The sequence below is a fragment of the Gobio gobio genome, assembly GCF_949357685.1.
Source record: "Gobio gobio genome assembly, chromosome: 8".
Classification (NCBI taxonomy): Eukaryota; Metazoa; Chordata; class Actinopteri; order Cypriniformes; family Gobionidae; genus Gobio; species Gobio gobio.
This window is the reverse complement of record NC_137114.1, coordinates 43,790,094-43,816,011: the sequence shown is the minus strand read 5'-3', so window position 1 is coordinate 43,816,011 and position 25,918 is coordinate 43,790,094. Positions and strand designations below refer to the sequence as shown.

General features: G+C 37.3%; 1 protein-coding gene across 1 annotated transcript in view; it reads right to left on the bottom strand.

Moving 5' to 3' along the window:
- Window positions 1-2,272: 2,272 nt before the first annotated feature.
- Window positions 2,273-25,918, bottom strand: part of clstn2b (calsyntenin 2b) — a 95,765-nt gene continuing 72,119 nt past the window's right edge. Inside the window, exons 9-17 of the mRNA XM_079823405.1 lie at window positions 21,519-21,681; window positions 16,147-16,313; window positions 12,864-13,012; window positions 7,746-7,948; window positions 6,071-6,241; window positions 5,846-5,988; window positions 5,645-5,762; window positions 4,663-4,844; window positions 2,273-3,019 (exon numbers count right to left, since the gene is read on the bottom strand). Of these exons, the coding sequence (XP_079679531.1) occupies window positions 2,849-3,019; window positions 4,663-4,844; window positions 5,645-5,762; window positions 5,846-5,988; window positions 6,071-6,241; window positions 7,746-7,948; window positions 12,864-13,012; window positions 16,147-16,313; window positions 21,519-21,681 (1,467 nt within the window). The 3' untranslated portion in view covers window positions 2,273-2,848. The remainder of the gene's footprint in view (window positions 3,020-4,662; window positions 4,845-5,644; window positions 5,763-5,845; window positions 5,989-6,070; window positions 6,242-7,745; window positions 7,949-12,863; window positions 13,013-16,146; window positions 16,314-21,518; window positions 21,682-25,918) is intronic.

The window sequence follows — 25,918 nt, the reverse complement described above, 5'->3', positions numbered from 1 at the left end:
CAATTATGACTTTATAACTCAATTATGACTTTATATCACAATTATGACTATCTCACAATTATGACTTTATATCTCACAATCATGACTATCTCACAATACAATTATGACTTTATATCTCACAATTATGACTTTATATCTCAATGACTATCTCACAATACAATTATGACTATATCTCACAATACTGACTTATATCTCACAATTATGACTTTATATCTCACAATCATGACTATCTCACAATACAATTATGACTATCTCACAATACTGACTTATATCTCACAATTATGACTTTATATCTCACAATTATAACTATATCTCACAATTATGACTATCTCACAATACTGACTTTATATCTCACAATTATGACTTTATATCTCACAATTATGACTTTATATCACAATTATGACTATATCTCACAATCATGACTATCTCACAATACAATTATGACTTTATAACTCAATTATGACTTTATATCACAATTATGACTTTATATTTCACAATTATGACTTTATATCTCACAATTATGACTATATCACACAATTATGACTATATCACACAATTGACTTTATATCTCAATCATGACTATCTCACAATACAATTATGACTTTATAACTCAATTATGACTTTATATCACAATTATGACTTTATATCTCACAATTATGACTATATCACACAATTGACTTTATATCTCAATTATGACTATCTCAATACAATTATGACTTTTTAACTCAATTATGACTTAATATCTCACAATTATGACTTTTCTCAGAATTGTGAATATTCACAATTCACAAATCTGACTTTATAACAAAAAAAAAAAAAGAAGAGTAAGATTGCAATTACCTTTTTTTATTTTTGGAAACAACCTTCCATAGAATTGCCACACAATTTGGTGTTGTATTTATGCTGTTGGGGAACAGCAAAACTATTGAATCACTGTAATTTTTTTATTTTGAGCTGAATGCCTGAAACAAATGTGACAAAAACAAACTGTCGTTTGGTGATATGAAACGATGCCCTCGTTTCTGAGGGAGGTTTTTTTTTTTTTTTTTTTTTTTTTTTTTTACTTTGTCTTTCTGTGAAAACTATTTTCATAAACATATCTCTGCAACATAAAAACTGTCTATATCGACATCATCATTGACAAAAAAAATGTTTTACTATCGTATTTTCCGTAATATAAATTTATCAGAAACGTGCTGTGATTTACATAATGCAATAAACTTAAAGCAAGCAAAGCGCACACACAGCATGTCAATTTCCTGTGGTCTCTTTCCATCCAAAAAGTCCTCCCAAGGAATTTTTATGGTGGTCCAGGCCTAAACCTCAAGGATTAGTTTTAGGATGAGTGAAGGGCAGAAAACTGCTTGTCCTGTCCTTCCTGTGTTTGGTTCTAGAGTTTATATTTTAGCTCTTTAAGAGGTGTCTGGCAGTTGTCTTATCATCCTTATCTGATGGAAGTGGACATTTGTGCCAGTCCAATCAGATCCAGTCAAAATGTAGCACCAACTGTGGCAGTCAGAGAGGGGCTCCGTAATAAAACTGGGCCCTCAAATGTGCTGGTCAATACACAAGTGAAGTACAAAGCCAGCATGTTTACAAAATAAATAATTTGCCAATCAAATGTTACATGGAGAATATGGAAACATCAACATCAAAATGTTTTAGGATACAAAAATACCTAGACCTGGAGGCACCCCAACACTGCAGATTTTTCATGTCTCCTTAATCAAACACACCTGATCCAGGTCATCAGCTCATTATTAGAGACTCCAAGACCTGAAAAGGCTGTGTCACAGGCTGAATCCGAAAACGCCCCCTATGCCCTTAAATTGGGCATTATTTGAAGGGACAGCCATTTGAAGTGGTGTCCGAAACCATAGTGGACGTTATTGAGTGCACTCATTCTATCATCTCAATAACAAGTGTACAGCCGATGTACACACAGCGCCTGTCCGAATTCGCTCACTTGTTTTCTTTCACACCTTCAAGTGAACCGTATCAGTGGACAAAAGGAGGGAATAGTGATTGAGGGTTTAGGGGGCGGTTTGATTTCTGATTCAGCCAGAGTCTCAGAGAAAGGAGACATGCAAAATCTGCCTGACGCCGTGACTGTGACACCACTAGACGGCGCTGTTGTATTACAATTTTGTTTGTGCTCGGTTGCAGCCGTTTGAGGTGCCAATTCGATGTTGATATTGTTTTAATTCCAGTTCAGCAAACATCTGACAGCAATGTCAAAGAGTAAAAAAGGAGACGACTTAGGCTATTTCTTAAAACTCTTTTATTGACCCATGTACAGAAAGTGCAGCAGCGACCACAAAAAAGTCGGTAAGATATACAAATACATAATTAACTATTCACCCTTTATAATGAGCGAACAGACAGTCATTTACAAAAACCATTCGCACACAAAACGCACGGCCGCCATGTTACACAGAGTAAGCCGTAGCAGTAGGACAACATTTAAAGGGCGCACGCATGACATTTTTTAAATGTACAAGACTCACGACAAAAACTTTTTCACCGCCAGTTATTAGAGCTAAAATCCAGGGTGTTTATGAAGGGATGATCACTTCACATCAAATGAGGCCTCAAAAAAAGAAAGTCTTGTTCTGTGACTTCTGTCTCGTGCTTTCTGTTATTGACCTCCAGCGGTAGAGACGGAGAGTGTAAAGGGATCAGACGGGATGCAGGACTTTTATTAGTTTGTCATCTCACACCAAAACCGTTTCAACAAAGGATCAGAGCCGAGTCTTTTCAGAGCATGTTTGTGTGTGTTTGCACGTAAACTCGCTTGTATTGTAGGTCACTACAATGCTACAGGTAGAGCGTTGTGTTTTGAGTGTTTTCAGCAGTGTAATATTGCTTTTCCCCATTGAATCCTGGTTTGATGATGTATGAAAGATGTGGTAGCTTCCTCTTCATCACTGTCTGATTCGGTACTAGAGATTTCACATTCCTCATCCTCATCTTCCTCCTCCTCAGTTACTTCTTCTGCTGACTGAAGCTCCTGAAAGCTCTAGAATGAACCAATACAGTCTGCTGTGATAAACAGATTTATTCAAATATTTGATTCACATTAATTATTTTGTATTGTTTTACTAAAACGAGAAGAGAACAAAGGATCTGAAATGAATAGTTTCAATTGTTTCTTCTTATACTCATGTCAAGTCTTTTAGAAACCATGCAACTTTCTTTCATCCGTGGAACACAAAAGGAGATACACCGATCAGGCATAACATTATGACCAGGTGAAGTGAATAACACTGATTATCTCTTCATCAAGGCACCTGTTGGTGGGTGTGATATATTAGGCAGCAAGGGAACATTTTGTCCTCACAGTTGATGTGTTAAAAGCAGGAAAAATGGGCAAGCGTAAGGATTTGAGCGAGTGACAAGGGCCAAGGTCATAATGTTATGCCTGATCGGTGTATTTATACCTAAAAGTCCAAGCTGCTCTTTTGCAAACAATGAACTTGAATGGTAACTATGGCTATAGTTGTCATACAACTTCAAATACATGGAATATAGTGTATGAGTCACATGGATACTTTCATAGTTTCATTGTTTTTTGGTTTTGGAGCTTGACAGTCCCAGTCCCCACACACTTCCATTGTAAGAAAAAAGTTACATGAACATGCTTCAAAATGTGGTTATCAAACACTTGAACACTAATCTTTCTCAGTTGTAATAATCAATATTGATTTGGTTGATTTTCTAACCATTACAAAAATTCTACATTTCTACATTTATTTTCACAGGATTTTGTGTTGATGAGGAGCCAAGGAAATTCATTGCAGTTGTGAACATTCATTAAAGTAAGTCAAATGGGTTTGCACCAACATGAATGTGAAAATTAACAAAACATAAATTTGACTTCTTCCTTTTCTTTAATAAGCACAAATTGAGGCTACAATGAGGCACTTACAAGGGAAATACATGGGGCCAATTTTTGAAGATTTATGTGAAGCTTATAATTTAATAAAAATACACATTGTTTAGCAATTTTTGGGGTATATAGAGTTCTGTTATCAAGGCAACGTTGCAAAATTGAATATAACATTTCACATAAAAGGTTAGTAAGAAACTACGTCATATGGCTATTCAAACTCTGGGTTTAATGTTTCAGATTAATGTTGGCCATATTCACTTGCCTCACTGTGACCCAGATTTTGTTTTGGTATGATGTATGGTGAGGGTAACCGTAATTTTGCCATTTTGTTTTGGTCCTGGAATAACACTGCCCAAACAATCATATGTCCTGGTTCACAATCCATTTCTTAACCATCAACTACTTCTAAAACCAGTGATGGAAAGGTTAGGTTCGTAAGAATGTTATTAAAGGACTAACCCTCAAATCTGTTATATGCAAATGTTCCGATTTATTCCAATACGGGACCAACAGGGATATTGACTCAGAAAAATGTCCAACCTAGTGGCAAAATCGTGCCCATCGGTTAGGATACTTATTTGATGATCTTGCACATAACTTTAGTACTTTAGTTCTCATTGTGTTACTTTGCTGTACACTCCTGTCAGCTGTAAAAAGAAGTTTCAGTTTTCAGAGACTCATGCACGCTGTGACAGTTTGACAGGCGTCAACATTTTGGCAGCTTCTTTACATTATTATGTCTTGTGTTGGTTATAGACGGTTTGTCTTACCTCCAGTGGGTTGACAGTGATGGAGAGAGAGGAGCCGTCACAGTCCGCCTGTTTGTCTGGCAGTGTGTGCGTGTGTATCTTGTCTTTGTTTAGTGGTTGGTTGAGGCGGTAAACACTCAGCAGAACCACCAGCAGGGCGGCGATACACACCACAATGACTGCAGTAGCAACGGCAGGTACAACTGGAAAGACAATAAATGCATCTGAAACTTAAGCCGCGTTTCCACTGCAGGAACTTTCCCCAGTAATAGGGAGTTTGGGGTGGTACTCGGTGTGTTTCGACCACAGGAACTGGGGTCTAAATGAAGTTCCGGGTTCAGGAACTTTTGATGGCGCTGAACATGCTGACTGGTTGAGTTCATGCAGCATTTTATTTCAACCTAAAAGTCTGTTGCGGTGGGTGCAGTAAGAGTCAAAAATACGACCGATGACGAGGTGCAGACTTTATTAGTTCAGAAAAAGGTCACGCTAGGTGTAGGCAGAAATACCGCCCCCGTGTTTACAAAGCGCTCGTGTGAAGACCAATACAAATGCCTTTTAGCCTACTAATACTAATACATTTACACTTGGAATGAAGTATTGTCATCAATGACACCTCATTGGAAAAGGATGGAAATTGCCCTTCATTTTGTTTGCACTAATAAATGCTGCAAAAGCTTTGTTACATATATTTTTTTTCTATATCGTCATAAATATCATTATCGCAGATATTCTTGAAATATCGTGATAAAAACATACGGAGAGCAGCAGTTTTCGTTTCTGCCCTGACAGCCGCAACCACATGAACGTTTACACTACGAAAGCAATCCAGTCAAATGCTTAAAACGTTTTAGACCTTGTTTACACCTATATTTAGAGTCGTCCACTTGTGATCCGATTGACCAAAACGCATCTTAATACCAGGTGTAAACAGGGCCTTAATGATTCCATTAATGAAACTGTACCTTATTATATCAATATGAACACAATTCGAGACACTCACCTAGGCTGTAGTATTTGTTAGATTCCATGACTGTAGGATGAATAATATGAATGTATTTGGGCGGGGCCATTGCATGATTGACATGTTCCATAGCTTCCTCAGTGTGAAGGATGTTGACCTTGGAAAGAGTGATGGAGAGCAACTTTAGGTCATAGATCAGAGCCGTGGCGGATGCAAAAACATTCTCTGTTTGATTCTCACCTGTAATGTATACTGATCGCTGGTGTAACGTCCATTGAGCTCAGAACAGGTGAGTCTGAAGGTGCGGACGGAATTGACAGCCTGGCGGCTCTGATAACGCACCTGTCTAATCACCTCTGTGTAGTGAGAAATAGAGTCTACACCTAAAACAGATGTGGAGGAAGAAAAATGTAAGGACTTTGTAATGAGAAAGCTAAAAGTATGTAATAGAATTTGTGTCTTTACCATATATGGACATGCCGGTGCTAGAGTTGGCGTATTCCAGGTGTTTGCCCAATAAGGCGCTGTGTTGCAGTTCAAGACTCTCTAGCCCCGCCCTTAACTCCTCCCCCAAGACCATGATGTCACAATAGTCCAGATTGTGTGTGATTTCCTTCAATACAACTGACCTGTGATCTGCACACATGCAAAGATGAAACAAGTGGGTTAAGTTTATGAATAATAATTAAAGGAAATATGTCTTTCTCTGCCATTATTCCCGTAGTTTCCAAAATATAGTATTAGTGCATGAGCTGTCTGGATTACATGTATGATTGTTCAAATTTTGTTTCACTATTGTAGTCTCTTTTTAAAATGAACATATTCTAATTTTTTGTAGTATTTAATATCTCCCTTAGGCTTCTGTATGCAAATTACCTTTATTTTGATTGGCTAACCATCATGTACCAGTGGAGTTCATGCACAGTGCTGAATACTGAATAGGTGTTGATATGCAAATGTTGCAAGTTATATGTTAATAACTTAATATTTACATAATATTTTAAACCTTGTACACTGTTCAAAAGTTTGGGCTCAGTACGTTTTTGGAAGAAGTCTTTTACGTCACCAAGGCTGCATTTATTTGATCAAAAGTACAGTAAAACCGCAATCTTGTGAAAAATTATTATAATTTAACTGTTTCAAAATATAATTTATTCTTGTGATCAATGCTGAATTTTCAGCATCACTACTCCAGTCTTCAGTCACATGATCCTTCAGAAATCATTCTAATATGATGATTTGCTGCTCAATAAACATTTCTGATTATCAGTAATGTTGAAAACAGTTCATATTTTTGTGGAAACTGAAATACATTTTTCAGGATTCCGCATTTATTTGAAGCCGAATTTCTTTGCAACATTACACATGTCTGTTTATATTGTCTTTTTCAATCACTGTAATGCATTCTTGCTGAATAAAAGTATTAATTTCAGTAAAAAGAAATCATTTCAACATAGTGCTTAACTTTATTGGGAAAGAGCAAGGAAAAATGTGTTATAAACACATAAGCCCTAAGGATAATGAAGAAAGCTGTGTTTCAGATTTCGAAAAGCATCCTCATGAAAGACTCATGTCTTGTGTTCAGAGTGTGGAGGGGTGCAGTGAGCATCTGTCTTTTATGATTTATTAAGATGTTTTTTGCATTTACTGTTGTTCTGTTGTTTGCCACCAAAACAGCATGACACCTGTGCCGTTTGTCAGAGAATAATGTGCTCTGCGCTGCATTCGGGGGGTTTGTTTGTGGGTTGTTTTTTTTGTTGCCGAAATAGTTCACCCAAAAAAAGGAAAAATCTGTCATCATTTACTCGGCCTCATGTCACTGACTTTCTTTCTTTTGTGCAACACATAAGGTTTGGTTTAACAGATTTCTCGGCTGCTGCTCTTTGTCATATCCGGTCAAGCTCCAAAAATGATGATGAATCACCAAAAATATGTGAGCTATATCCCAAGCCTTCGCTCGTGTTATTTGCGGAAAATGTTGTCCTATCAAATCTCATTGTGGTATATAAAATATGGTGGGTCAAAACTTGTTTTAACAAGCAGAACAATGAGGTTTGTAACAACATGAGGGTGAATAAATGATGACAGAACTTTCATTCTCGTTAAGAGAAAGGATAAGGAAAATAATTTTTCTCAGTACCTGTGTTTGTAGGTTCGTCCCTTTTTGTAACCGTGCTGATGATATGCAAATCTCTGAACAGGGATAGGCCTAGGGCAAGGTCAGAGGCGGGGATGGTCAGGTGCTCCGCCCCAGTGATTGTGATGCGTGGTTTACTGGGCTGCATTACCATGACAACTGCCTCAATATCTGGGACAGAAATACACACATCCTCTCCAAAACACCTGCAGAGATCACAAACACACAACACAACCTTGCATTTCAGTTTTGTGCATTATTTTAGGTACTCACTTAGGGTCAAAAATTAATCCACCAAATGCAAGAGCCATATTGACAGTGACTTTTTTAGGAACTTTTGCATGAGTTCAATTACAAAAATTACAGTCTGACCCTTGCTGCTTTGTGTGTGTGTGTGTGTGTGTGTTAGACACACTGATGAGCGAAATCGAACAATGAACTGTGACGTCATTTCAAACAAAATCAGCCGAAAGCGAACTTCGTTTTGGGAGATCGAAACAACTTGCCAAACAGTTTCCAGAACAGTTCGCTCTGGCTGGTAAACACCTTTTGTGCTATCATTTGTCCGTGGCGATTGCGTAATTGGTAGGTGTGGTACTGAGGCTCCGCCTTCTTTCACATGGAACTGTTCTCTGGTTCATTTCTTTTGTTCTAGCCTTCAAGGTCAGACGTCCGCTATATAAATAAACATGAAGTGACTTTACTAGAGTGCCTTTCTTACAAAAATGCTTGCCGTTTTCTCATTTTTGTTGTGTACTTATCTTGTTATTGATAGGAAAGTGCAAAGCACATATTTACATATTCATCTAAACGCCACTCTAGGCAGAGTGGGTGGCGTTGAATGTTCACGCATTTCAAACTTCGTTTTACTCCAAAACGAAAGAACTTCGCTGCAAGTATATCAGGGCCTTTAAGGTCTGGTTAGATTAGATGGCAAGCAAGCAATCAGTTCTCATAATCAACGTGTTTGATGCAGGAGAAATGAGCAGGAATAAAGAGCTGAGTGACTTTGACAAGGGACAAATGGCAAGACAACTGATTCAGAGTATCTCTGAAATGGCAAGGCCTGTGGGTTGATCCCAGTCAGCAGTAGTGAGAATTTAATGGACGGACAAACTGGCGACCAGGTGTTGGGTGCCAAAAACTCATCAATGCACAAGGACAACGAAGGCTATCCCATCTGGTCCGATCCAACAGAAGGTCTGCTGTGGCACAAGTCATACAACATTTTAACGACGGCTATGGGAGGAATGTGTCACACACACTTCTGCGTATGGGGCCGCAGACCAATCAGAGTGCCTATGACGCCCCCTGCCCACCGTTGAAAGCGGCAACAATGGGCATGCAAGCGTCAGAACTGGACTTTGGCGCAGTGGAAGAAGGTCGTCTGGTACATGGGCATCAGTTGGTGGAGGGCGTGTGATGCTCTGGGCAATGTTCTGCTGGGAAACCTTGGATCCGGCCATTCATGTGACTTTACATTTTTACACGTGCCACCTAAACATTGTTGCAGACCAGGTACACCCCTTCATGACAATAGTGTTCCCTGGTGGAAGTGGCTCTTTCAGCAGGGTAATGCACCGAGCCACACTGCACACATTTTTCAAGAATGGTTTGAGGAACATGATGAAGAGTTCAAGGTGTTGCTCTGGCCTCCAGAAATCCAATTGAGCGTCTGTGGGAGGACGTGCTGGACCAACAAGTTCGATCCACGGTGGCTCCACCTTGCACAGGACTTGAAGGATCTGCAGCTGACATCTCGTACCACAGCACACCTTCAGAGGTCTTATAGAGTCCGTGCCTCGATGGATACACATAGAGGACTAACCACATATTAGGCATAAACAGTCAAAACATCGCTAAATATATTTTCGTAACAAGAAAGAAATCTGTTCTCTGTCTCTGTTCACTTGACATTGGCAGATGCGGAATGAAGTTAATTTTGGATCCTGCCCTCACTCGTTCAGAGGTGAAGACATCTCCACCTCGATATAAATAAGACGCATTAGACAGTGATTTGTAGACTGTAAGCAAATGACTTGGAGCCGTTCCCAACTCATTACGGAGACTGCAGTAGCTGATAACTTAAAACAAAGAGGAAAAAGTACGCCTGGAGTGAATTAATAACACTTCAGCTTTCTTGAATCTCGCCGTAATTGGACTTAATAAGCTTAAAAGCAAAACACAAACAGTGTTTACTAGAATTAATTTACAACTCTAGTGATTTCACCACCGTGAAGCAGCTCTGAGCGACAGGAAGTAGGACGTTCTGCCCTCTCTAATTAAAGATGTTGTTTTTAATCCTGACACAAACAAACTCGCATTCATCAAGACAGGAAATGAATGGAGCAAACCATCTGTGACTGAAGGTTTTTAGAAAGATTAATCCACGTTTCATTGTGAAACAGCGGTTTGCTAAAAGTAGGTTTAAAAAGCTGCATTATGGCATCTTTAGCCGTATTTGGATGTGAATTATTTCTCAGGGTCATGTGTGTTGAACATTTGCATGGATTTGTCGGGATGAATTTAATGCATTCAAATGGCATGTGATTAATAGTGAAGGATGAGGGCATTCTGCCATATATATATATATATATACAATAAACCTGGATGCCTGCCTCACATCTGTGTAGACTCATGAGCTTATTCCAACATGGCATTGAGAAAGCCGAGTGTGAACTGTCTTTATTGTTCGATACAGAATATTTAATTGAGCATGCTGATTTCCTTCTATATCATTTGGCCTTTGTTTGCAATCATCCATTGTTCACCTAAAAAATAATCTTTCTTAACAAATGGTTAGGGTTAGATAAAATGGTTGTTGTGCCGCTTTCCTTTTTGCAATGATGTTTAGCAGTAGTGTGTAAATGTTTAATAGTTTTCACTGAATTATTACTAATCATTAATTCAATATATAATAAAAAAAAAAGAAAATAGCTTAAACATTTTGTACAGCACCGTGACTGTGCAAAATACATAGTCATCTATCTGATTTATATTCTGATCTAATTTATATTCATTCTTTTTGAATTATTTATATGTGTATTTATTAAATATTATTGATTATATATTTACATTTTCCCGTTTATTTATATTTAAAGTTCAGGGAAATCCACTGTTAAAAAGTTCACTAAATGAATGGTTGTCAGTAAGTGTAAACAATTGGGATTTAATTTTTAATAAATACATTATTTAATTAATAAATAAATAAATAATCAAGCTGCCATTGTTGCATGCCTAACTTCACATATCATTTAAAATAATTTATGTGATTTTAGTGTATTTTTTTAATGATCAAAAGCATAGAATTTTATCTGTTTAGTCAAATCAAAAATAATTATCAGCTTATTTTTATTGGCCAGAATTATAATATCAGTGCACCCCTGATTATTTGGATAGGGGAATAAATGACCAAACGGCCCTAAAAAAGTGGGTAAAAAATTGGGATCTGATTTTTAATAAATACATTATTTAATTAATACGTTTTTAATCAAGCTGCCATTGTTGCATGCCTAACTTCACGTATTATTTAAAATATATATATTTTTTTTAGTATTTGTTTATAATAATTTTTTAGACAAAGCATATCATTTTATCTTCTTCTTCTCTTCTGGCGTATATCCTTAGACCTTCAGTTCTATATGGGTCAGCAAGTTAAAATGTGTTTTTAGTGGGTCTCCGCAGTCGCATTGGGCACCATCCGCAAGGCCCCACTTCATCAATGCTGCCCCGAAGCGTCCCACACTTGTCCTCAGGCGGCTGAGGATTGTCCACTGTTTTCTGGGCAAGAATTTTATCTGTTTAGTTATAACTCAAAAATAATTATCAGCTTATTGTTATTGGCCAGAATTATAATATCAGTGCAATAAAAAATAATTACCAGACGGCCCTAAAAAATTGTTCAATAAATGAATGATTTCAGTAAGGTAAATAAATAGATACATTATTTAATTAATAAATAATTAATCAAGCTGCCATTGTTGCATGTCTAACTTCACAAATCATTGACAATAATTTATGTTTAGTGTATTTTGTTTTATTTTTATAATTGTATAATTTCTTTAGATGAAGCATAGAATTGTATCTGTTAAAACTTGAAAATAATTATTAGCTTATTGTTATTGGCCAGAATTATAATATCAGTGCATCCCTGATGATTTGAATAGGGAAATAATTTACCAAACGGCCCTAAAATAAAAAGAAAAGAAGAAAAAACACTAATCGTGAATTGCTGACTAGCACCTGCAAACGCAAATGCCTCGGGTCACCATGCAAAACAAAAACTGTCCGCATAGGTCTATAGTCTGATTTCCATCATGACTTGTCATGACAAGTTGCTTTTATTTTTTGCAAAAGTAAACGAATGGTGTAAATTGCATTTACAAAAAAAGCCTGTTACTAATTAATTACAGCACAACACATGGTTGTGTCTTAATATACATCTGTGATCATGCTAATGAGAGAAGCAAGAGTACAATTAGCCTATATCTCTTACTTTATCGTGTGTGTTTTAGCGTTGTGTATGTGCGTGTGTGTTCTCATGCTAATTCCCAATGGAACTTGCCAAAAGAACTCCGCCCACTGCCTGTCTCAAACCTCAGAGGGGCGGGTCATAATCCTCCAGGGGCTTATGCATATTCATGCTCTGTTTTGAATAATCACAGGGTGCCGGTGGGTCTGCGTGCTCTCCAAAAAACTAATCTCTCTGTCATTCTCCTTCCATTTCCCTGTCTGTACATAAAAATTTAATCTCCCTAAGCGTGGAATATGAATTAGACAAGAACAGCAAAAGTGAAAAGGTTACAAGAAGAGTTAGTATCGCTCATATACTCAGGGTTAGGGATTTGAACTAGACGGCAAGCAGAAGAATCTAGTTTAAAATACTGTATAAATTTTTCCTACAATACAGCTTCTGCTTATTGTGTTTCACACAAAAGTTTTAATAACTTTTCCCGCCCTGAGTCGAAGTGCAGATTAAAATGAAGCTCTTGTATGACTCCGGGATGTGAATCACAGCTGTGTAACATTAAAATAAATGGTTTGATCATTCATAATGCCATAGAGCTAACATTCTCGTATTCTAGTTCAGAGATGACATCTCATTAATATTTATGATCTTACTGCACTGCCGTTGAGATCCGGAGGTGACGCGCTCCTATAATGGGAAACTGCCGAGAGTTGATGTAAGAAACTTTCCTCAGAGCGCCGTTCATCTGCTCCAGATCCTCGCCCTCCATCACCACCAGAGACTGAGCGGGATTCAAGTGAAACTGGGTGAAATAGACACACAAAAACATACATTTGAAGTGCGTGCTTGAAGGAGACTTATTTAGCTAAATTTAGGATCAAAGAAATGCATGTGAATCTGAATTAAGTTTTTTCACATTCTGCACTGAATTGAAATTTGAATTAGAACGAATAAATGGAAGAGGAATTTACTGATTTAAACATATTGCATAAATTAAATGCATATTTTGAATGCGTTTTGAAATTGATTTCTAGTTACGTTTTGCTCTAAATCATTTCATTGGATAAATATGGTTCATGCTCGCACAGTAATGTCTGATTTGTAAGTGAATCATTCTTTAGAGTCAGTTTTTGTCACAGAATCAGTCTAATAAATTGGTCTGTTTTTGAATTATTTTATCTGTATCCATGAAAAGTCTGAAAATGTATTATTCAAAATATGTGGGAACCCTGTAGGTGGCATTTCAAAAATGAATTATTTATATAATCTAATTTTTTGTGTATGTTAATAGGTATACTTTTAGGTGATTCATATCGAAAATGTATTATGATAAATTACACTTACAGCAGTTGAATTTAAATAATTTAAAGTGCCCCTAATATTGTTTTTTTTCTAATATTACCTCAACGCTGAGGATTTTTTCTACTATGCCGATTGGACCAGTGGTTCAAATTTTGACTTGCCCTGACAAATTTTCCACTGGCCCCTCCACAAAAAAAGTAATAAATAAATAAAATAGCTAGTTATTGTTTTAGTTGTTATTGACACCAAAAACGATTAGCCTAACTCGTATAAATGTTAAATATTGTTAAAGACAGTAATAATAAATATATTAAAATAATAACAATAATAAAATAAGAACAAATAATCAAATTATAAGCAATTAGATACAACAGAGCAAACATATGCAAATGAAATAAACAGATGTTTTTTTCAAGTTTTTCATGTAGGTCTAAACTAGGGAACATAAATAGTAAAATATCGCTGCATAGTCTTCACTGTATAAATATAGATTGACCCTTTTTAAAGTTATTCAGTCAAGGGCAGAGAGTGCTTTTGTTTGATTAACATATAGAAACAGACAGCGACAGTAATATTAGGCAGCTGTCACTTTAAGAGCTGCACAGATCCAATATACTATTACACTTATGACATAACTATGCTTACGATGATACTCAACAAGACGGCCAATTTTACCTAATTTTGTGTAAATATGTCCGTTCAAGCTCAGGAAGACCTAAAAGACCTGGGCAAGACTTAAAAACATTTGTAAATGATCAACTTCCATGAAGATGCAGCACTGGTCCATCAACTGTCCCGAGTGTCTTTCACATTGTCCCCACACAAAAATATGAAGTAGCACAACTGTTTTCAACATTGATAATCATAAATGTTTTTGAGCAGCAAATCAAAATATTAGAATGATTTCTGAAGGATCATGTGACACTGAAGACTGTGGTAATGATGCTTAAAATTCAGCTTTGATCACAGGAATAAATTACATTTTAAAATATATTCAAATAGTAAATAGTCATTTTAGATTGTAATAACATTTCACAATATTACTGTATTTTTGAGAGCATAAAAGACTTCAAAAACATAAAAAAATCTTACAGACTCAAATCTTTTGAAGAGTGGTGTATATGTAAATGAGCTTATGGTTGTCAATAGAATGATGGTTTCTGATTGGCCCATTTTTGCTGCCTAGTTTCCATAAATGGTCATGGCGGACTATAGGGAGGAAGTTTGGAATTATGAACATCAGACCTTATAGATTTCCATATTATACTGTACTGAACTGTTTTATTCGAAAAAAGAAACAAACCAAAAAATATATTTTTTTCCATGTCCCATTTAAGTGAACTAGGTCCCTAGCGTGGAAATCTAGACGCCTCCTAGCAGCAGCAAATGTAATTTGCAGCCAGGGCGTTTAGCAACTCTCCGTTGGCTTGCGAGCTGGAAAAACCAAACTCTGGTCAGGCCAATCATATCGTGTATAGAGTCGGTGGGCGGCTTAACATAATGACGGCAGAGTCGCGATGGTTCCGCGTGCTACTTGAAAACAAAGAAGCTGGCGAACAGCAGTCTTTCGAATCGGCTTTGGCCGCCGACTCTGGAAGACTTGGAGTTAAGCTTTTCTTTGAGAAAAGAACAAAGAACGGCACTGAAGTCATTCTTAAGAAAGGAAGATGTGTTCGGAGTTTTGCCGACTGGATATGGCAAAAGTTTAATCCATCAACTAGCTCGGCTTCACCTTCTTCGTTGCTCTGGTTGGTTGTAGCGCTATCCTATTGCGTGCAGAGGGAATCTGAAAGACAACCGTTTATCCCGCCCCTCGGATTGAGCCCTGCCAATGGTGAGTTCCCAGACCCAACATCTTGATGTGGGTCTGGCTTGTCAGGCTACTAGGTCCCTTATATACAGGATAAAAAAAATGAACTATTCAACTGGCCCGAGAGTCTTTCACACTGGCCCCGGGCCATCAGGCAGTCCAGTCCAGCCCTGAGTTTGTATGCATGTATATCTATTGTAGGAGAATCCAAAAGGAAATTAGGAACCTTTAACTTAGAATAACAGGCGCACTTTAAATTCTGCATTGGCACGGCAAGAACTGAACTGGAATTTAAAAGGCATTATCAATTTGTTTCTGAATGGAGCACAATCCTGCTTTGAGCTTATAGTTTGATCAGACCACCTGCGTGAAGGAACACCTGTCGTTTGTCTCTCTCTCTCTGTAAAACCTGCTTTCATTTGATCCTCAAATCTTCCCTAGAGCTTCTTGAATACAAAAGAACAGAACAGAGGAAAGCAAAGCAGAAAATGGAAAATGAGCGTACATAAATATCTCTCCTTAAGTCTTGTCTCCTGACTTTTCTTGGTCTCTTTCTCTGCTCTTCCAACAAAATTGGGATTTTTCCACCCTTTTCTATGGTTTATGATAGACTATGGTAAACGTGTTTTCAATATTAATGCAAAGTGACTTACAGGGCATTCAGGCTATATAATTTTTCCAGCACATGCATTCCTTGAAATCAAATCTGACCATGAATTACTAGTAAAAGCAACATTTTATTGGTACTGGCTTCAAGCGTCGCTCATTCATTCAGATTCGTAATGTTGAGTGTGTGTGTGTGTGTGTGTGTGTGTGTATGAAACCTTTATTCTCGGTCCGAGGCTTTCCAGCGAAGTGATGTCCAGCCCTTCTTTGCAGGCCTGCAAGCAGGAGATGATCGTCCGGCTTTCAATCTTCCCCGCTCGTATCGTCAGTCCAGACAAACTGCCTCGGAAATACTGGGTAAACTTTGCTTTAGACACCTCGCCACCTATAAACGCAAACATAAATATAGACATGCTAACAGATAGACGTGTTAACCTGGTAAAAGACCTCCTAAACTTATAATGTTAATCAATCCTTACACATAATTTACTTTTCATGACCTTTCTTTACCCTCTGTCAGACAAATAGAATTAACTGTAAATAAATTAATACTCAGCAAGGATGCATTAAATTGGTCAAAAGTGACATTAAAGACATTTATAATATAACAAAAGATTTATATTTCATTTTTGCTGTTCTTTTGAACTGCTCACACATCAAAGAATCCTGAAAGAAAAAGATGTATAGTGGTTTCCACAAAAATATGAAGCAGCACAACGGTTTTCAACATTGATAATAATCATAAATGTTTCTTAAGCCAGCGAATCATCATATTAGAAGGATTTCTGAAGGATCATGTGACACATGTGAAGACTGTGGTAATGATGCTGAAAATTCAGCTTTGTATATTCAAATAGAAAACAGTAATTTTAAGTTGTAATAATATTTCACAATATTGCAGTTTTGTACTGTATTTTTGAGAGCATAAGAGACTTCAAAAACAATTTCTTTGAAGGGTGGTGTATATGTAAATGAGCTTATGGTTGTCAACAGAATGATGGTTTCTGATTGGCCCATTTTTGCTGCCTAGTTTCCATAAATGGTCATGGCGGACTATAGGGAGGGAGTTTGGAATTATGAACATCAGACCTTATAGATTTCCATATTATACTGTATTGAACTGTTTTATTCGAAAAAAGAAACAAACCAAAAATGTTTTTTTTTTTTTTTTTTTTATGTCCCGTTTTAGTGAACTAGGTCCCTTGTTTATAGGATAAAAAATGTTGTGGAAAAAAAACAAAGACACTCATACAGGTTTGGAACAACTTGAGGCTGAGTAAATGACGACAGAATTTCCCTTAAACATTATTCCATTTGTAGTAAGAAATAGGTCAATGTAGTCATTAAATATGCACTCTGTTATGTCTAAAGCTATATTTATTTGTTCTAGATCATTAGATGTAATGATGCCTTGGAAGCCGGTCTGAAATCTGTTATCTGTGGAGGTATACCATCAAAAAGTTATTGACTGAATGGGTAGCTGCCTATAGATAGACGAAGCCATGGTTACACAGACCCACTTTATTCATCACACACACACACATAAAATACATTTTGGCTTCAGTCAAGCTAGGGGTCTTCAGAAGCTGCATTGAAACGAAGCAATCATATGATTAAACCTATCACAGCTGAGTCAGAGATAATGAGCAATTACCTGCATCTATCCGCTCTGTGTGAGTTTGTGTGTAATGAAGCCTCTGAGTGTGTTTGTGATCAGGTGACAGTGTGATGCGATTCTGAGCCTCAGGCGATGGCATACTGATGTTTATCAGGCCGGTTTGTGCGTGTGGGTTTACATGGATGTAGTTTAGGAAGAAAATTGTCACAGCAACATTGGTTAAGACAGTTCAGCCCTGCTGTGATTCTCAAAGAAACAGATCAATGTGTTGACAGAGCCACAGCGTTGCACATTTCAGAAGAATCTGCACTGTCATTAAGTCTGAAACTAATAGGCTTGGTATTGTCAAGGTTTAAGAGGGAACCTGCTTACTTTCTTTCAGGTGCTTTTATGGCTTACTGGAAATGGTGATTTTATGGTGCTTTAGAGCTGCATATGCAGCATATAAATGAATGTAGAATTTTCATTTTTTTGGATTAACTGTTCCTTAAAGGAACACCCCACTTTATTTATTTTGTTGAAAATAGGCTCATTTTCCAAATCCCCTAGAGTTAAACAGTTGAGTTTTACTACCGTTTTTGAATCCATTCAGCTGATCTCCGGGTCTGGCAGTAGCACTTTTAGCATAGATCATTGAATCTGATTAGACCGTTAGAAAATGACCAAAGACTTTTTAATATTTTTCCTATTTAAAACTTGACTCTTCTGTAGCTACATCGTGTACTGAGACCGACGGAAAATGAAAAGTTGCCATTTTCTAGGCCGATATGGCTAGGAACTATTCTCTCATTCTTGCGTAATAATCAAGGAACTTTGCTGCCGTACCATGGGTGCAGTGGCGCAATGATATTACGCATCGCCTGAAAATATTCCCCAGCACGCTCTCTGTGCAAGCAGATTGTCACGTTGGTTATGCTGACGGAATTTAGCCTATTTTCAGGCGCTCGTCAATTTACTGGCGTTTGCGCCATTATTTACTGCCCGAAAAACCACAGCTTAAACCAGAGGCTAATTTGCGCTGCTCTTGGTAGATTGTGTTGGTCATTATGGAAATGATGCGTCTGTGTTAATTTTCGTTGTTATTATTAAATCATGCACAGAACTTTCCACTCCCCTCCGCGCTTTTATGGAATTTTGCGCTCATGCTAATTTGCACTGTTCAGTTAATCTGTCCCCTAATTAGTTAATAATTAGCCTGGCTCCGCCCTCCTACGTACTTCCGCTCAATTTTCATTTTCCTTCAGTACTCCGTCCGGGATTGCGGTATATTCTCTGGTTTTCTCAGATCAAATTTGAACCGGTCCAATCAGCGAACAGAGGGAGTGGCTGAGAAGGATGACGTTGATGTTGCACGCTAGTTTGAGATGACATGCGTCACGACCAAACGTTAGCGACTGGTTATGGCAGATCCAATAGTTTTAAACTTCAACAGAGTACCCGTCTTCGAGGAAGTTAACACTTGTCAAAGGAGAGTAGGGCTGTCAAATAAAAATTTGAATTTCGAATATTCATCGAATTTATAAAAAAAATACACATTCGAATGCAAAAACCGCGCATTCGAATTTTTGATAGAGGAGCGCGAGACATGACGATGACGGAACTGACGCGGTTTGTTTTGTACAGCACGGTGCGGCTGCGTTGTTAATTTGAAAAAAGGCGGAAAAAACTGTGAGGACTCGGAGTCAGAGAGAAAATGGGCAACCTGTTCAACGGCGTATACAGTCAGACACAGAGCAGTGCAGAAGAAGGCAATCAGGGCTTTGGAGCATGAGATGGATATAAATGAAAGAGAAGATACACTACCTGCTGACGAAAATGCTCTCAGTTGGTGACAAAAATCATGCGGTATAACGTTATATGTATCCACATATTGCGCAGCTGGCAAAGACATAGGGGAGAGCAAGGACGAAAGTACCATTTTTCAGAAAATCGTAATTTTAAAAGATAATATTTTAGACCGAGATATATTTTTGCTGTGGCCAATAACTCACAAGTGTGGTCTATCAATAGCAGGTGGTATTTTGTACAAATGTAGAACGACTACAGTATAATTTCACTTTGAACATAAGCTGCACATTGTTACTTTTGACCCCATCAGGTGGGACGAAAGTAACACAACAATACAAGCTAGATTTTTTGGTGCTACTCTTCTTTTTATTAAACATACCTGACTATGACCTTGTTAATATGTAACTGCAAACATATTTTGTCCTTTATCTTTGCAAAAAAATTATTAAATTACATTTTCATTTTATATGTTAAAGTTCATCAAATGTTTCAAATGTAATATGACAGTACAAACTTGAATTGTTTAGAATATTTTTTATTTGCAATGTCAATCTATTTGAAACGTTTTTTCTTCAACAGTATGAACAATATAAAAATGTAATTAAATTAAATTTGCATAATATGCATTATATATATATAATAGCGGGACATATATATACAATAGTGTTACTTTTGTCCCGACAGGAAGTCCTGACATTTAAACACGATTTACTTTTATACTGAAAAACTCTGAAAAGACAAACCTTCAGAGTGTGTAACAGCACTAAATAACCCGTAGATTGATCATTACTGTGACACATGAAACAAGAAACACAACTTGTAATTAGAAAAAAAGTACAGCTTAATTAATTTACTTGCCGTACTTGAAAACTGCATTTCGGACCTAACCGCGGGAAACGATGGCGGAATCACATGATATTTGGCAGATCCGTCAAGGGTTGTGTGCTGAAAGTGCTGTCATAGCTTGAAATGCAAATGTATTCAGGGCTCGGAGAAAATCGCGTTGTTACTTTCGTCCCGTGTTACTTTCGCCCCGGTTCTCCCCTACTTGATCAGGTCAAGTTAACTGTTTGGTGTTTTTGACGAACAATATGTAGATGTTTAGTGAGTAGAAATGGATTGTTTCTGAATGTCTGTTTGCTATTTTGTGTTCACCTTACGTTGTCTGTTGAAGCGTGTTTTCTCAGGTTACTGATGCACTTGCAGTTTAATGCGCTTTTGTTACCAAATTTTCCTTACATGCTCATTAATGAAATTATATTTCATTTAATAACAATTGTTTGAAAAGTTAATGCACTGTAAAAAGGGAATGTCATTTCATTTCAATAAAAGATGCAATGCTTGATTTGGTTAACATTTGCTTGTTGCGCTCGCTTGCAATACAGTATTTTTTCCCTCTAACATTAAGTATTGCCTTTAGAATTCGAATATAATTCGAATTTTGATAATATTTAAGAAATAATTTCGAATTTAGCCATTTTGACAGCCCTAATGGAGAGTGGCCAGACTCTCTGTACAAATGAAATGTACGAGAGTCTGGTAGGACCAGGCTAGTTAATAACATCACTAAAGGAGGCTCTTTGACAAAAAAGATTCATATTGGCCGATTGCAGAGATAAAATATGATAAACAATATTTTTAACAGTGTACACAAAACGGTGTACTAACTGAACCAAAATTGTGACCACAGAAATGATCCAAGAGAGACCGTTATACCTCTCAAGCTCCAAAAATCTTAAAAAAAGAGCAAATACCCAGTCAGCTCTCGCATTTTTCCTTTGATTTTCTTCCACATGCACAAGTGATTTTATTCTTTTTGATCTGTCTCTCTCTTATTTTTCTTTCATTGTGAACCAAAGAAGCTCAGAGACACAGAAAGACAGCTTGGGCAGGTCAAGAGGTCAACTCTGTGTTTTGAAGCCGTTTTATTTATTTTTTTGAGTTGGAAGCTGTGTTCTGATTGCTGAAGAGAACAAAAAAAACTGATGGAATGAATGTGGAAAAGAAGTTTTCAAAAGCAAAAGAAAGAGAGTGTTTGTTTAGTAGAAGAATTGTACATTGTGGATTTGCATTCTGTGAGAATTTACATTTACAAGTTAATGACCTCTGGAGCATGTTCAGTCACATGCACATTAACCACACCCACAAAAAATGCTAGCCACGCCCACATCCCATCCCGCTAACCTTGCCAGCAGGCTCCTACAGTCAGCTGCACGTCAATCTGAGAGGAGTGGATGGGCCAGTCATCTGTTACTAGGTAAGGGTCGTAGGTCACGCCGTCCACATATAGAGTCACCACTGGGAAGTCAACGCTGATGACGTAATAATGCCACTCCTTATCACAGATCTGAGGGAAAGAGGAGGAGAATTTCACCATATCAGCATGTTTTTTGAAAATAAAAGCACATAAGGGCAGCCTAGGGGGATTTTTGCATGCCACATACTGTATCTTTGGTTTTCATTTTTGCTTCAGAGTCAAGAAAATTGAAACAATGTCTTTACATTAGCTTTATGTAACTTGACTGCCGAATGCCACAATTTTTTGGTATTCATGTCAAGTCACCTGTATTTATAAAGCGCCCTATACAATACAGATGGTTTTGAAGCAGCTTCACAGAAATAAACAGAAAAATAACAAGAATCGTTGCAAATATTTTTGGATTAAAATATTCAAAACCACTAGAACAATATTATATATTTTGTTGACTTGTGTACTTACATTATCCCAAATGTTTAAATTTTAACCAGGACACGGACCATGTTCGTGCGACACCTATCCATAACATCATACCTGTGTTACCCTCGATTTCCGGTTTTATTTTGTAGAAACCATATTTTTTTAGACCGTTTTATTAGACCGGTGAGCAACTGTTTGGAGACATTCATCGACAGAAAACTAATCATTGTTATACAGCTCAACACAGTTAGTATTATTGTTTAAATCTTCTTGATTTAATGCGAGTACCATGTTTTACCGTGTCTAATATCGATCTAGCTTACAGTGTGAACAAGTGTCTCATAGCTGCCGCCGAGCAAACGCACAGGGTATAATTATGACATAACTTTCAACAATCGAATATATCTAATATGATAAACAGTGCTGCGTTACCCCACATACACATGAGCGGAAGAAGCGGAAGCGCTCGTCTGTGGGATAATAAAAGCTCTTAGAAATCAAGGCGTCATCAAGTTACACCTTTGTTTTGAATAAGCGACCTCTAGCGACGAAAAATGTCATATTTTGGCTAATAATAATAATCAAAAACCCTATGATCAGTAGTAGGTAATAGTAAAACTTGCCTTAGTGAATAGGCTTACATTTAATCCCTCTGAAATGCTTCATGAATGAGTTTATTTTTTTGTTCTATAGCACAGTGATGAGGGGAATATCTGTCTCTGCTTGGCCCATTTTGACCGCTGCCACTCAAAAGCACACGGTAGCAGACGGTTTCTGCTCGCTCTGTCACACACAGTGTGTGTTTGTGTATTTGTGTGTCTGGCAGGTGGTCTGGGTCGTAGGGTCTAGTGGAACTGATTGTTACACCCTCACACGAAATGGCTGTGAGAAACCATCAGACACTTCTCATCTTCTCTACATCTTTCGTCCTGCACCTGAAATCTCACCATCCGTCTTCCTTCTCTCACTTCTTCTCACTGTCTCACTCTCTAGTACCAAATCAATTGGGCTTCAATTCGGCTGTAGAGAGTGAAACAGTGAGAGAAGGAAGTCGGATGGTGAGATTTCTGGTGCAGGAGGAAAGATGTAGTGAAGATGAGAAATGTCTATATACACACACACACATACACACACACACTTTTAACTCTGATGTGTATACATTTTGAGATTTTTTTCCCCTACTAATTAAACATATTTTCCCACCAAAATTCTCATTATAATTCGTCAGCATGTCTCGTGTTCTGCTTTCCCTGTTTCTGTTTGCCTGTTTGACCTGTGTCCGAAATCACCCCCATTCCCTTAAATAGGGCATTATTTGAGGGGACAGTCATTTGTATTGGTGTCCGAAATCACAGTGGACGTTATTGAGTGCACTCATTCAATCCCACAATGCACCGTGATAACGAGTGTACAACTGATGTACGCTCAAAGACTGGAGAATACCCATAATGCACTGTGAGAGTCGCGCAAATGAATGAATTCCTTTTTAATTGATTAAATTGTTTAATGACGGTTTATACATGCTAGTTTTCATGGCAGAGTTCAAGATAAATCTTTTCATTACTACTGGAGCTGCCAGTTTGCTACGTTTCAAATAATTATTAAACGGCAAGCACAAACTATGAAAAAGCGACAGCCTTTCCGACGCATTCAGTGTCCGAATTCACTCACTCGTTCTCATTCACTCCTTCAAGTGGACTATATTAGTGGAGTAATGTAGGGAATAGTAAATGAGGGTATAGTGGGTGATTTTGAATACAGTACTTGTTTCTCCAGTGTTTTATTGATTGATCCTGTTCACCTGTTGTCTTCTTAATAAACTCATTAGCTCTTGTGTACTTAAAGCCCCAGTGAAAGTGAAGTGCCTTGAAACGTGCAGTATTATTCATTGTGTTGACGTTATTTCCATTGAAACAGGAAGAGAGGGCGGGGCATATCGAACAGGTCCTCCCTTTTTTTTAAATAGCCAATAGCGTTTCATTTATATCACAGCTCCGCCTCGTTGAGCTCTGTAAAGCCTCAGTCTGAATCGTTCCCTATTCCCTATATAGAGCACTATGTGCCATTCACCATGTAGAAAATAGTAAATGCATCTATTTATAATGTAGGGGGCGGGGCTTCAGATTCTAGAGAGCATTTGATTGGACAGAAAATCTGATAAAAAGCTGAAGTTTAGAGCAATGTCATCTAAATCACTGATCCATATTGGAGAACGTGAGAGACTAAGTTTTGAATGCTTATTTCTTCTAAATGCGAATTTTGTCTTTGTTTTGGAGCACACTAGCTTATAGATGACAGTAAAGGCTTGTTCACACAGGGACGATTATCGTTTATTACCGACTTTTAACGCCTGTTGAACATAGGGTGCCAATGTGAGTGTGCACACCGACGGGGCTTAAGGCTAACATTAGCCTTAAAGGCGTAAGGCTAACATATTCATACTAAAAGCCAAATTTTTTTTTAATTTTGATATCATGGGGACTTTAAGCCCTCAGGTTGAGTTATTTCTTTGTCCTGTATTGTTTATGTTCCCTGAGTTTACCTGTGCCATTTGGATTTATTTATCAAAGGACTGTTTGCTTTGATAATCTCGGTCGTTGTGCACTTCATATCAGCCACAAACCATTACAGCCTGTTTTTATAATTGTCATTAATAATTTTTTGCCTGGCAGTTGATAAAATGGATGAAAAACAAAACCCACACCCTAGCAACCCAACCATATAGAAACACGCCATGGCAACTAACTAAAACACCCTAGCATCTTATCTTTTTAAATATAAATAAAATAGATTTTATTATAAATGAAAGGCAATAACATGTTAATACTACTAACAATAATACTAACATGTTCATAATAAAATAAATATAATAATATAATAATAGTAATAGTATATTTTTTTTGCATTACAGTAACGTGAGTTATGAAATATGAAAAAAAAATATTATGGTACAAAATCAGACTTCATTTTCTTTATGCAAAATATGTTCTTGACAGGCGTTATGAGATTCAGAGCGAGTGTTATTTTTCTTCTTCTGTTTTTCCTTAATTGATTTCTTCTCTCTGTGCAGATAGGTCATCACTCTGTCTTCTTATTATGAATAAATTGATTTCTTTTTCATTAAATTTCACTTTTATACTATGTTTGTATTCATCTCGTATGTGTTTTTCAACCTCTCTTCTCTTTCTGTGGTTCTCTCTGTGTCTCTGGGCAGACATTGATTTTCTGCAGGGATCTGTGTTTGTGTTTGTGTGTGTGTGTGTGTGTGTGTGTGTGTGTGTGTGTGTGTGTGTGTGAATACAAGAATTTGTGGTTGTGGACAGCAGTAATGGCATTTAGTCCTGTGAATTGTTGTTGAATTACTGTTATTTTACATCTAGCACTCATATAACTGTGGTTTATGATTTTATATATATATAAATATATGTATATATGTGTGTGTGTACAGAATTTTCTGTGTGTGTTCAGTAAACGCACAGCGCTCAATCGATAGAGGTGGTAAAAGACTTATAGCCACACTAAGCCAAAGTCCACTTAATGGCAAGGCAATTTATCAAAGAGAACGTGAGTGAGAGAGGTTGAAAGAGACGGGTAGAGAGAAAGCATTTTTTTCAATTGCTCAAATGCTGTAAGTACACTTGCTGTAAGGGCACTTTAAGAGGTACTGCAGTGCTATTGTGTATCTGTGTGAATCGTCTATTTGCCTTTTTCTATCTATTTTGCTCTTATTACAGCAACTGTCTATTACCTATTTTCTGGCAATTTCAGAGTTTTTCTCTCAAATTTGGTTCTTCAAACATGACAAAGTGTATCTCTGAAATCTTAAGAGACAAGAGCAGTCTCAACACGTGTCTCGAGTGCCATATCAAGAATATAAACTTACTCTACATGCAATATTTATTGCTAA